The 14616-nt window shown below is 33.1% G+C and overlaps 1 protein-coding gene across 1 annotated transcript in view; it reads right to left on the bottom strand.

Annotated features, from left to right (window-relative positions):
• Nucleotides 1–5149: 5149 nt before the first annotated feature.
• Nucleotides 5150–14616, bottom strand: part of MIOS (meiosis regulator for oocyte development) — a 62533-nt gene continuing 53066 nt past the window's right edge. Inside the window, exons 10-11 of the mRNA XM_037836766.1 lie at nt 7671–7800; nt 5150–5767 (exon numbers count right to left, since the gene is read on the bottom strand). Coding sequence (XP_037692694.1) covers nt 5671–5767; nt 7671–7800 — 227 coding nt within the window. The 3' untranslated portion in view covers nt 5150–5670. The remainder of the gene's footprint in view (nt 5768–7670; nt 7801–14616) is intronic.

Raw genomic sequence — 14616 nt, 5'->3', positions numbered from 1 at the left:
ATCGAAGGGTAACTCTATATCTAGCTTTCTAAGGAAGTGCCAGACTGACTTCCAGAGTGGCTGAACCATTATACAGTCCCACCAACAATGAATAAGAGTTCCAATTTCTCCACGTCCTCTCCAGCATTTGTAGTTTCCTGTTTGTTTAATGGCAGCCATTCTAATTGGTGTGAGATGGTATCTCATTGTGGTCTTAATTTGCATCTCTCTAATAGCTAGTGAAGCTGGACATTTTTTCATTTGTTTCTTAGCCATTTGTATTTCCTCTTCAGAGAACTGTCGTTTCATATCTTTTGCCCATTTTATAATTGGGCTGTCTGTACTATTGTCATTGAGTTGTAGGATTTCTTTATATACGCAAGATACCAGTCTTTTGTCAGATGCATAGTTTCCAAAAATTTTTTTCCCATTGAGTTGGTTGCCTCTTCACCTTTTTGACAAATTCCTTTGAGGTACAGAAACTTCTAAGCTTGAGGAGTTCCCATTTATCTGTTTTTTCTTTTGATGCTTGCACTTTGGGTGTAAGGTCTAGAAGTGGCTGCCTAATACAAGGTCTTGAAGATGTTTTCCTACATTATCTTCTAGGAGTTTTATGGTACTGTCTTTTATATTGAGGTCTTTGATCCACTTTGAGTTAATTTTTGTATAGGGTGTGAGGTAGGGGTCCTCTTTCATTCTTTTGGATATGGATCTCCAACTCTCCCAGCCCCATTTGTTGAAAAGACTGTTATGTCCCAGTTCAGTGGCTAATAAGCATCTTTTGTTACTGATTGAACATTACATACTTATTTGCTATTTTAATTTCTTTTTCTCTGTCCAAGTCCTTGGTTGATTTTTTCTATTATGTATTTTCTCTATTGATTTGTGAATGCTCTTTATGAATTAAGGATATTAAATCTGTCAAACATGTTGTAGTTCGTTGGGGGATAAATCATATCCCTCCACAAAGGCATGTTCAGATTTCACACCCTGTTGTTGTGGATGGACCCATGGTAAATTAGATCTCTTAAAAGATGCTACTTCAGTTAATGTGTGGACCAATTGAATGTTGGGCTTTAACCTGGATTACTAGAGACCTTTTATAAATACGCAAAGTCAGACACAGAGAGAAGTTGTGGGAGCAGCCAGAAGCTGGAAGTCAATGGAACCTGCGAGAAGAAAGAAGGGAGAAGCCCCTACCACATACATTGCCATGTGAGAACATAGCCTAGGAACCCCAAAGATTGCCAGCCAGCCAGAAGACCCAACCTGGGAGGAAGCAAGCTCTTTAGCTTCTGAAAGCATAAGCCAATAAATTTCTGTTGTTAAGCCAACCCATTGTATGGTATTTGTTTTAGCAGCTAGGAAACACAAAGTTTATCACAGTTTGCCTTTTAACTGTTTATGGTATTTTTGCAACACCAAACTTTAATGACTTAGAAAAGGAAAAGGTGAGCCCCCTTCCATTTTCTTCTTCTGTATTGCTATGTGCAGAACTAGCAACAACGGCATCCTTGTTTTGTTACTGTCTTCCATGGGGAAGATTCTAATATTTTCCCACTTGGCATGATGCTGTTTTTTTGACATAGCAAATTCTAAAAAACAAATTAGGAGTCATTTTTTGAATTTTATCAAGTGTCTTTTACATCTAAAGAACTATTGACATTTTTTCTTTTCTGATGTAATACTAAAGTATTCCATCCTCATATTCTTAGAATAAATTCATCATCGTAAATTATTCTCTTATATACAGCCCATAAAGCAGTGTACAGAAGTATAAAATGCTAATTTCAAGTGCTGAGAGGGAAGTCAGACTATCAGATTCAAATCTTGGCCCTACTATTTACTAGCTGTATAACCTAGGGCAAGTGACCTAACATCCCTAGGCTCAGGCGGCCTCATATAGTTTGGGAACACAATAGTGTATCTGCCACCTCACAGGGTTACTATGAGAATTAAATAGGATAATGTGCAAGGTAAGCACATAGTAAGCACTAATGGTAACTATTATTCTTGTTAATACATTGCTGGATTCAATATTAATTTTACTTGGGACTTTACTATGTATTTTCCTAAATGAAATCAGTTCTTTGTTTGGCACTCTATGTTAATTTGGTGTGTCGGTTAAGTAAGCTTTTAAAAACATTTGGGAAACCATTCTGTCTCTATACTCCAGAAAATTAATATTTTATAAAAATTAATATTTTTGTAAAGTGCTTATGACCAGCAAAATAACCTATAGAATTTTCAGGCAGTAGGGAAAATAGGCAGCATGATGTAATGGAAGGACCAAGGGTAGTATAAAGGGGAGTTGTTATCCAGCTAGCCTGCTTCTGCCATCACCATGTGTGTCACAAGCACTCAATACAACCATGTTGAACTAACCTAACACTCAGCATATGTCTCCCACTTCTGACACCTCTATCTGTGCAGATATTAGATACTGCAAGCATCCTTCCCAACTCTATACACTTTTGACTCTGACAGTGACCCTTATAACTAAGGAAGTTTCTTTCTTCTTCCTTTTTATTGAAAAATGATAACAGATCTAAGCATTCAAAAGAAACATCTCCAAATACAAGTTTCTAGCTAAATTATGATGAAAAAACAATAGCAGCCCTTTCAAATTGGTACCTACATGTTTTAATTATGGCTATCTCTTGGGAGAGCAATTCTCACAACATACTTCCTTATTTATCACCCACTACACCACCAAATTTTAACTTAAATGAATGTCAAGGGGGAAAAACACAACAGAATGGGAGAGAAGGAAGGAATACACAAAGAGATAACCTTAGACACTTTCTCCTGTAAAGAAGATCAAAGATTTCAGAATGAAAATAGGTATGAAAACTTCAAATTTACAGGAGACAATGCTCGACTGTCCAGGTTCACCAAAATTTACATTTTCATCCTTGAGTTCACTCCTAATATAAACTCATGGGTGATCTGGAGGAATTCTGCATACATAAAACAGTAATATTCTAAATATACATTAAACAGAAGTAGCCAAGTCCTATCTCAAAAGAAAATGCCACAATTTATCCTGATCTGAGAAAATAAGCTCTTAGAAAATTTTCATTGCTGAGACAAATGTAGATTCTTTGTTCAAATAATACCATATTCATTTAAAAAGTACTGACAAATTAGTAACCAAGATTAAAGTAAAAATGACTGATAATCACTGCTATTTATAGAGTCCTTACTATCTGACAAGGATGTGGTACTTCATGTTCATTTCATCACCTAATACTGCACTCACAATTATCCTAAGAGATAGGTATTTCTGTACCTTTCTTTTAACAGATGATGAAATTGAGGCTCAAAAAGATTAAGTCACTTTCCCAAGATACTGGGGCTTGGATTAGAACTGACGTTTCAAAGCCTATACTTTTAATGTTAGTGCAGTCAGATGAGTGACTGAAATTAAATTCAGTTATCGAATTAAATGCGGAACTATATTCTAACTCTTAATGTTTACCATGGGTAGCATCGACAATGGAAAGCTACTTTTTAAACATATCATTGTAAAAAATAATCAATTTGTAAAGTGTATTAAACAGAAAACAGAGCCTAAAAGAAACATTACTTCAAGATTAAGCATTAGATCTGGCATCAAAATAAGTACTAATATTACTTTATATGGATTATTTTAATGAGTAATAGGGGATTTTTAGATTAGACATGTTGACTTCAACCCAGATTTATTCAATCTTTAAAAAAAATCAGTTTATTAAATGCTTCTATTAAACATGCTTAGGTAAAATATCTTGTTCAGTTTATAAACCCAAATATCAGTGTCTTAGTATTAAAAACAAGAAAATAACTTAATCTATTATTTTTTCATGGTCCACACACACTAAAATGTAAAACAAACATAACAGAGAACTTAAAAACTGCATGTTTGAGTTTCACAGAAAATACTAGAAGGTTGACATAGGCACAATTAATCTTAAAAATGTCACCTATATGTAGTAGACTTCATAGTCATGTCTCATTAAACAGTATTTCTAAGGATTAGATATAACTCAATCCTAAATATAGACTCAGGATTATTACATCCTTTTTTTTCTAGCTAAGGAGAAATGAAAATGTATATGATAAGAATTTGACATTAAATTTGAATTTTCATATTTAGGATATAATAAATTTGAAAGATACACTTCAACTGAAGCATCAGTAAAGATAAAGAGTACGTCTTCGTCAAATTAAAACAGTACGATGTCCTTGAAAGACTGGAAAAATGTTCCCTTAACAGCAATCTTCGTAAAACTTAGAAATATTCCCAACTCTTTTATTTTAAAAGACTGTCATCTAGTTAAGAACTTTTTTTTAAGAGTAGATATGCAATACTTGCAATGCTTTCTTAGAACAGGCTCTTTGTGTCATATCTCAAGGTAAAACAAAAAAACTTAATCTACTTATATTCAATATTTAGGATACCTCAAAGTAATCTAATAAATAGATTCTAGTTTTTACCATATGAAACTACTAACATGAAAGCTCTTAAAAAATTTTGACAATTTTTTCTTCTGAAATCTATAAAATAATTAATTTTTAGCTTTACTATTTTATTTATGACCACAACTTCAGTTATGAAATTCTCAGACCTCTGCATATGGCAGATAGAGAAACATGTGACAAATTCTTTTTATTTCTCTTGCAACTATTTAGTTAGGAAAAAGCAGATGTTTAAATTAAGTCCCTGAATTGGGCCCAATGAACTTACTTTTAGAAACCTACATCTAAAGTAAAGTTGTTTCCAGATAACCCTGTTTCCCTAACATCTCCCAGTCTACTTTGGAAAAAAGAGGTTATTCCCAAACAGGAGGGAATATGAGAGTAGGAGATACTGACATAGATTACACTGAATGGTTAGCCACAAACAATCTTGCATAGACTCTGTATTTAATAAAATGCTCCCAGGTGATGAGGATAAGGCGATGGATTAATATTGAGAGAAATCACAGAAGACAAAGGTTAAAATTGCAAATTTTATAACATGGTCCCCTGAAATGGTGCATATTTTTCTCTTTGGAAGAGAAAAAGTTGTAAGGTACATTCTCAATATTGGCTTTTCTAGGAAGACAATAATGGTCTGTGCCAAAAGATCTCTTATCTTAAAATCAAAGTGTATGAGGGAAGGGCTCCTTAAAAATAAATATCAACATACACTGATAAAATTTATTCTCCAGTTTGGGGTAGATGTGCTCCAATTCTAAAATGGAAAAATCCACAATCCTTAATTTTATACAAAAGGAATTTACACATAGATGAGCTTAAACTACTATTGAAATCATCAAAGTGATCATTAAAGTGCACAGATTTTATGGAAAGATATCCAATTTCAGTTCTGAAGCTATAGATTGAAGGTTGGTTCATGCTTATGTCAGTAACTGCCTGTACAGTGTTCATAATTTCAACAAAACCCTACAAAGTTCTTCTAAAATGAACTTTTTCAAGCTACTGAACAGAACTCTCGCCTACACTTTGATGTTCATTTCAGCAGCATTTGTCTCTGTGAAGCACATCAAAATCACTCAAACGTCAAATTGCTGATCTGATAGAATGATTTATTTTCCTATTACAGGAAAAGTCATGAGTGACTTGTTCTGAGGTATGTTTTTGAGCTATGAAGGACATCTAAAAGACGGTTCCACACTCGAAGGTTCCTCTTTAGGTGATAACATTTTATGGCTGGACTGTCTCTGCAGGTACCAAATTCCCTGTTGTATCTAGCTGCATACATTTGCATGTGCATGCAGATACAGGACACTCTGCATGGTCCCTAAAAAAAAAAAAAAATAAGTCAAATAACAGTTAAAAATCCAAATTATAATAAATGGCTAAAAAGCACATGAGAAGATGCTCAACATCATAACTTATTAGGGAAATACAAATCAAAACCACAATAAGATACCATTTCACACCTACTAGATGTCTACTATTAAAGAAACAGAAAATCACAAGTGTTGGAGAGGATGTGAAGAAACAGGAACTCTCATTCATTGCTAGTGGGAATGTAAAATGGTGTGGCCACTGTGGAAGGCAGTTTGGCAGTTCCTCAGAAAGCTAAGTATATAACTACCATATGACCCTGCAATCTCTCTACTGGCATATATCCACAACTGCTAAAAAACGGGAGCAACCCAAGTGTCCATCAACCAAGAAATGGATAAACAAAATGTGCTATACACATACAATGGAATATTATTCAGCTTTAAAAAGGAATGAAATTCTGGTTCATGCGACAACAAAAATGAACCCTGAAGACATTATGTCAAGTGAAATAAGCCAGACACAAAAGGACAAATATTGTATGATTTCACTGACATGACATAATTAGAGTAAGCAAATGCACAGATTAGACTCTAGAATATAGGTAATCAGGGATTGGGTTGGGGGTAGGGAATGAAGAACTAATGCTTAATTTGTAAAAAATTTCTGTTTAGGTTGACTGAAAGTTTTTGAAATGGATGGTGGTGATGGTAGTACAACATTGTAAATGTAATTAACAGGACTGAATTATGTAGGTGAATGTAGATAAAAGAGGAAACTTTAGGTTTATATATGTCAATAGAATAAAAATTAAAAGATAAAACATAGGACTGTACAACACAGTGAACCCTACTGTAAAAAATGGACTATAGTTAATAGCACAATTATAAAAATGTTCTCTCATGAATTATAACAAATGCACAATGTTAATGCAAGGAGTTAATAATAAGGTGGTATACTGGGAAAAGAAATACACCCTGATGTTAACTATGGACTATAGTTACAATACAATTATAATATTCTTTCATCAATTATAACAGAGGTACCACACTAATGCAAAGTGTTAATGGGGAGGGAGGGGGTATATGAGAACTCTGTGTTTTTACATATACCTACAACTTTTAAGAATGTAAACCTAGACTTCTCTAATTTAAAAAACTTAAAAAATTCCAAATTATACATACATACATTGATATATATCATGCAGTTTTTCAAAATGGCATTTGGAAAAATAAAGGAACAAAACCCAGAGACAAAAAGCATTAAAAAATCATTAAATGAGAAATAACTGTCAAGCTGAACTTGGGGAGAAAGTTGCAAAAAATGAATGGTTTTACTTTCTAAATACACAGAAATGAGAGATATGTTCAAGTTACAAAGATGACAGGGATGTGCTCAGAGTTTAAATTATAGCTGATGTGACAAAGTGGGCATAAAAGTTATAGTAGTGAAAAGAGGGTCACTGGCATTGTTCAAAATAAAAGTTAAGTGTTGACAGTCTCAATTGCATGGGGTGCTTACTTACATGACAAGCTATTTAGAAGAAAACTGATTTGGTAGTTTGACATGTATTCTTCATTTAATTTACAATTAAATTTCATAATAAATTACAGGATATTCAATCAGTTGTAAAAATCTGTACATATCCTCTCCCCAAATAAACAAAAATTAATGCTTTTCAAATATTCAATACATATAAAATATTTAAAATGTTTTTATATAACTTAATTTTGGAGATTAAGGTTACGTAAAATATCTAATAAATGAAATGCTGATGCCACCATTGTTAGCTCAAGTGACAGTAAAAAAGAAATTCCATCCTTTGGCTATATATTAATAGAGAAGTATTTAAAAGGCCATCTGCTTTATCTCCTATAACTCCAAGCCTATTAAAGAAGGAATGTACTGATTACCTGAACCAACTAAGCATATGTCCAGCATGCCCACCATGCCTGCAATTGTGACACCATGTAAACCAGTTGTTAAATTGAGCTAATTTTTTGTCCTTGTTCAAATCTACTTTTTCATCTGATTTGGATCCTCCTATGGGGAAAAGACAATGGCTTTCATTAACAATATTTAAAAGGTATTTCTAAAACTGTGTTCAAAATATAAAAAACATATCATATTGAAATAGCAATTTTGATACTAGGATCTAGTTTAGATTGAATGAATACTAAATGACAGGAGTGTCTCTATACTTTTAATAGCCAAAAAAGTAGAAAAATATAAATGATCAAACCTATATAGAAACAATCTGAGTTAAAAACTTTAGAGAAACTGAATTGGACGTTTCAAATCTTTCCACAAAGAACTATGAGGCCCAGTTTACAGGTGAGTTCTATCACATTGAAAGGACACGCAATTCTCATCTACCGAAACTTTTTCAAAGAATAGAAAAAAGGGGAAATTTTTCCAATGCCCATTTCAGGCTGGTATAACTTTGCTAACAAAAGCAGACAAAGATAATATGAAAAAAGAAAATTATAGACCAATCTCTCCCCTGAACACAGACATAAAACCCTAAATAAAATATCAGAAAACAGAATCTTACAATGTCATAATGCTGTGATTTAGCAATTCCACTTCTAGATAATTATACTACAGAAACTTGCACATGTGAAAAGGAGATATAAATAAGAATGTTCACAGACACCTTGTTCATAATAGTAAAAACACTAAAATTTTTAAGTGTCTATCAATAGTAAATTGGAAAACTGTATTATAGTCATGAATGGAACACCAAGTAGTCATGAGAAATGAATAAACTACAGCTACCTTCATCAGCATAATTGAAATAAACCTCCTCCAAAAAGACACGTTGAACAAAAAAGGCAAGAGAAAAATATATTCTTACACTGAATTGAAAACACAGGCAAAACTAAAAATGTGATAAAACTTTACAGACAAACAAGAGACTAACAGAATTTGGGAAAGTGGTTACATCTGAAAGGAGGAAGGTGGTGTGATTAGGCAGGGAAGAAGGATGAAGGGTGTTGGTATAGACAATTTCTTAAGCAGGGTGGGGGACTCATTGATGTTTGATTTATAATAGTACATGCTATATAGACTCTTATCTATGTTACAGTTTACCAAAAATTAAAGAAAAATGTGCAATTATATATGCACATTTTCACATGCATCTTTATGAAACTTTGGGTACTCCAAAAATGTCCATTCTATTAGTTTTAATTAGGCTACCTCAACGTATCTTCTTTTGTTCTAAAACAACTTCAACCAAACTGAAAGAGTATAAGAGACAATGTATTTAGAGACAAGAATAGAAAAAGGGATAAGTAAAAATATTAAATCTAATTAAACAACTGTGTGCATATCAAGAAGATGCATTGACAATATGTTCAAAACTTCACCTGGAGCATTGCTGGTTACACTTTAATGCCCAAAGGGATAGTCTTGCTAATAGTTTTAAGAATGATTCCATCTATTTTTTGCTAATGAAATGAAGGTGAAAGGATAAGTAGGAGGTTCAAGGATTTAAGATACAAATACACTAAAATTCCTCCTAAAAGATTCACCAAAACAATTAACATTGAGAGGAAAAAAAGGAGTAGGAGAAAAAATATTAAATTTCTAAAAGACCTTACAGAGAAACTATTTATATCTCATTAGTGATTTTCACTTTGTTGGAAAAATGTGACATATACAGAAAAGAGTGAATCCAGAATAGGCTAATCCTTATGTTGCTCTGATGAAGCTGGAAATACTAAGGTCTCCCTCATTGCCACATTTTTAAAACTCAAATGACATTAAATAAAAAGGATTTATAGTGAATTACAAAGATAAGTGCTACAGGATACCTGAGGAAACTAAGTTTCACTTATGCACTACTACTAATGAAAGAATAGTACGGTATATAGTATATTCTCTAACTCTAAAAATGTATCACCATCTAGAAGTTAGGTCCTTATAAGGGCAAGAATTTTTGTCTGTTTTGTTCACTGCAGCATTTCCAGTACTAAGAACAATAGGTACTAAATAAACATTTGTTAAATAAATAATGTCTATAATTTATAATGCTTATAATGATGCTAATTAGAACTGTTTCAACAAAGTTCTAATTTTTAATCTTCAAAGCACAACTGAGTATAAAATGTGCAACAATCAGTTAAATAGGTCTAAGGGATTCCTAGTTACTTGAATTGTGGAGCATGATGGGTGGATGTGATCCCTAACTGCAGGCAAAGCACCAGGGAAGTTTCTACATCTGAACCTTTAAAATGTCATGAACCAGCTTTTCATTCTATTAGGCCCTGCTTTGTTTTTGGAACTAGGATTCTTCTCATTTCACATACCACAAAAGAATATGCTTATTATTCTCTAAGTACCTCAAATCAGCAATATGTTTAAAGACCATATTCAGACTCCCCCTAATTTTCCTTCACTATTTCCTTTTAGTCTGCTTCCTAGTCCCTTGTCACACTGAGGTACTTGCTACTTCCCATACACTCCAGATACTTCTGGGAAAGCTTCCCTGAAATCGTCACATATTTAAATCTTTCTTTATATAAAATCCCCTATCCACCATGAGGAGCTACATGTGTTTCAGAATTCAGAATGTTTTGGGATTTTAGAAAAATAATAAGCAAATATTCTATATTATATAATATTCCAAAGAAGTATGAGGCAGCACCCTGTAATCAAATATATCAGTATATCTGCTGTGAAATATGTTAATATTCACAAATAAAGACCACAATAGCCTCACATCAATTCTGAACAGGCTTCGTTGCCAAGTGAGATTACTATAAACTGATTCTTAAAAACTTTGGATTTGCAGATCTTTTTCAAGATTTTGAAATGGCAGAAAAATGATTGTGGACCAATATTTACTTTCTAGAACATCTCATTTCTTATCTTATATTAGTTAGCCATGTTCACTGAACACCATACACTCCATGAGGGTTTCTGATTAATTCATCTTAGCACATCAACTTTATCTTACTGTATGAAATAACATAAGTGCTTGAATATATATATTACATAAAGAAAATATTTCTATAACAAATTTGGGAAAAAATTTCTGAACAAATATGGAAAAATGTTAAGATTTAATAACCTGAGTAAAGAGTATTCATTATATTAATCTCTATAACTGAAATTTGAAATATTTTATGATTTAATTTCCTTTAAATTCTAGAAAATTGTTTTTATCTTTTCCTACCTATTTCAAAACAGAAAAGTTTGAAAACCTAGTATACAGCAAAAAAGAACAGTACTCACGTGTCACTGAAAGGCAAATAACCATTATAGTTCCCAAGGTTTATGCTCCAAAAGATATACTAAATTCAACTATTTCTACGTATCTCAGTTTACAGACATATATGACTTATTTATGCTGTATTTTACTTGCTTATTCTTTTCATTATAGTAAATATTGCAAATTTCCATTTTCTCTTTATTAGCATTGGGGTCATATAAAAAGCAATCAGGAAGTAATGTATAAAATAAAAATCTTTGATTAAAATTTAAATAAAAAATAGAATGTAGGCTATAAAACACTACATAATTTCCTTTATTAAACAAAGGTCTTGTTTACAAATAATTAGCCAATGATATCAGCAAGTCTCTCATGGATGTTAATGTAACAAAATAGACTATTTATTTTATTCAGAAATCAACCCTCATATCTATGCCCAATTGATTTGACAAAGGTGCCAAGTCCACTCAACGGGGAAAGATTAGTCTTTTCAACAAATTGTGCTGGGAAAACTGGATATGCAGATGCAAAAGAATGAAGGTGGACTCCTATTTCACACCATATACAAATTGCAGAACAGAATCATGAAAGTCACAACTAGAAAAGATTTATATAAAAGAGGGCTAAAATAACTCTCAACATCACACAGTGAATGTCACAGAGCTAGAATTACAAGCATGATGACACTCTATCCAGTTCTTTATTCTATTTATACCAGGGTGCCAAGTAATCAAAATGTTTTTAATTAAAATTTTTGCCATAGTACTTTTTCCAAGTTACATAAGTAGCTAAAGCACTCCCAGTTACTGGGTATATTATTTATATTCAATTATATACTATTCTAAATTTTTCCCTTATGTTGATTTACCATGAACAGTAAAAAAAAAAAAAAATCCCAATATTTCTGACCACTAAAATATATATTTATTAAATAACTGAAAGATAGAGCAGAAACAGCACCAAAACCTAGAAGTCAAGGGGCCTTGGTTTGAGGAAAATACTTTTCCTTTGTATTTCATAGGTAGATTTTGAAGATGAAATGACAAGAAATGTTAAAATGCTTTGAGACTATCAAAAGCTCCTTATGATAGCAACTAAAAGAATCAACTATCCAGGAATAAATTTAACCAAGGGTGTAAAGGACTTGTACACAGAAAACTACAAAACATTGCTAAAAGAAATCAAAGAAGCCATAAATAAATGGAAGAACATTCTGTGTTCATGGATTGAAAGAGTAAATATTGTTGAGATGTCAATTCTACCCAAAGCAATTACAGATTCAATGCAATCCCAATCAAAATTCCAACAGCCTTCTTTGGAGAAATGGAAAAGCCGATCATGAAATTTATATGGAAGACTAAGGGACTCCGAATAGTCAAAGTCATCTTGAAAAAAGAAAAACAAAGTTAGAAGACTCACACTTCCCAATCTTAACACCTATTACAAAGCCACAATAATAAAAACAGCCTGGTACTGGCACAAGGATGGATATATATAGACCAATTGCATTCAAGTTCAGAAATCAACCCTCATATCCATGGCCAATTGATTTGACAAGGGTGCCAAGTCTACTCAATGGGGAAAGATTAGTCTTTTCAACAAATGGTGCTGGGAAAACTGGATATGCAGATGCGAAAGAATGAATGTGGACTCCTTTCTCACACCATGTACAAAGATTAACCAACAATGGATCAAAGACCTAATTATAAAAACTAGGACTATAAAAGTTCTAGAAGAAAGTATAGGGAAGCATCTTCAGGATCTTGTTTCAAGCATAGTTTCTTAGACATTATAACAAAAACATGAGCACCAAAAGAAAAAATGTGTAAATAGGGCTACATTAAAATTTAAAACTTTTATATATGAAAGGGCTTTATCATGCAAGTAAAAAGACAACTTACAGAATGGAAGAGAATATTTGGAAAACACATATCTGATGAGGGTTTAATATCCAGAATATATAAAGAAATCCTACAGCTCAAAAACAGAAAGACAAACAACCCAATTTAAAAATGGCCGAAATCAGATGTGGCCCTCTCTGTCTAACTGAGCCACCTTGGCAGGTGAACTCACTGCTCTCCCCCTCTACGTGGGACCTGACTCCCGGGGGTGTAAATCTCCCTGGCAACGCAGGATATGACTCCTGGGGATGAATCTGGACCCAGCATCATGGGATTGAGAATATCTTCTTAACCAAAAGGGGGATGTGAAATGAAACGAAATAAAGTTTCAGTGGCTGAGAGATTTCAAATGGAGTCAAGAGGTCACTCTGGTGGACATTCTTATGCACTATATAGATAACACCTCTTAGGTTTTATTGTATTGGAATAGCTAGAAGTAAATATCTGAAACTATTAAACTCCAACCCAGTAGTCTGGACTCCTATAGACAACTGTATAACAATGTAGATTACAAGGGGTGACAGTGTGATTGTGAAAACCTTGTGGATCACACTCCTTTATCTAGTGTATGGATGGATGAGTAGAAAAATGGGGACAAAAACTAAATGAAAAATAGGGTGGGATGGGGGGATGGTTTGGGTGTTTTAATTTTTATTTTTTATTCTTATTCTGATTCTTTCTGGTATAAGAAAAATGTTAAAAAATAGACTGGGGTGATGAATGCACAACTATATGATGGTACTGTGAACAGTTGATTGTATACCATGGATGACTGTATGGTGTGTGAATATATTTCAAAAGAACTGAATTTAATTTTAAAAAATGGACAGAAGACTTAAATAGACATTTCTCCAATGAAGATATATAAATGGCCAATAAGCAGACAGATTCTCAACATCATTAGCCAACAGGGAATGCAAATCAAAACCACAATGACACACTATTTCAAACCCACTAGAACGGCTACTATTTAAAAAAATGAAAAGTAACACGTGCTGGAGAGGATATTGAAAAACAGGAACTCTTGTTCACTGTTGGTGGAAATGTAAGATGGTGCTGCTGCTGTGGAAAGCAGTCTGGCATATGAGAAAGTTAAGAATAGAATTACCACATGACCCAGCAATCTCATTTCTAGGTATATACATAAAAGAACTGAAAGCAGGAATTTGAAAAGATATTTGAACACCAATGTTCACAGCGGCATTATTCACAATTGCCAAAAGATGGAAGCAACCCAAGTATCCATCAACAGATGAATGGATAACAAAATGTGGTATATACATACTGGATTATTATTCAGCATTAAAAAGGAATGAAGTTCTGGTTCATATAACAACATGATGAACCTTGAAGACATTATGTTGAGTGAAATACACCAGACACAAAAGAACAAACATTGTATGATCTCAATGCAATGAAATAATTAGAACAATCAAATGCAGAGTCAGAAACTAGAATTCAGGTTACCAGGGGCTGGGGCAGGGTAGGAAATGGGGTATTAATGCTTAACTGGTATAGAGCTTCTCTTTGGGGTGATGGAAAATTTTGGTAATGGATAGTGGTAATGGAGGCACAATATTATGAATACAATTAACACCACTGAGTTACATATCTGAATGTGGTTAAAAGGAAAAGAAATAAGTTGTGTATCTAACCAAAACAAAAATAAAACAAACATAGAACTGTATAATACAAATGTGAACCCTAATGCAAACTATGGACTATAGTTAATAGCATGCT

Source organism: Choloepus didactylus, chromosome 5 (genome assembly GCF_015220235.1).
Source record: "Choloepus didactylus isolate mChoDid1 chromosome 5, mChoDid1.pri, whole genome shotgun sequence".
NCBI lineage: Eukaryota > Metazoa > Chordata > Mammalia > Pilosa > Megalonychidae > Choloepus > Choloepus didactylus.
This window is presented reverse-complemented; position numbering and strand designations above follow the sequence as displayed.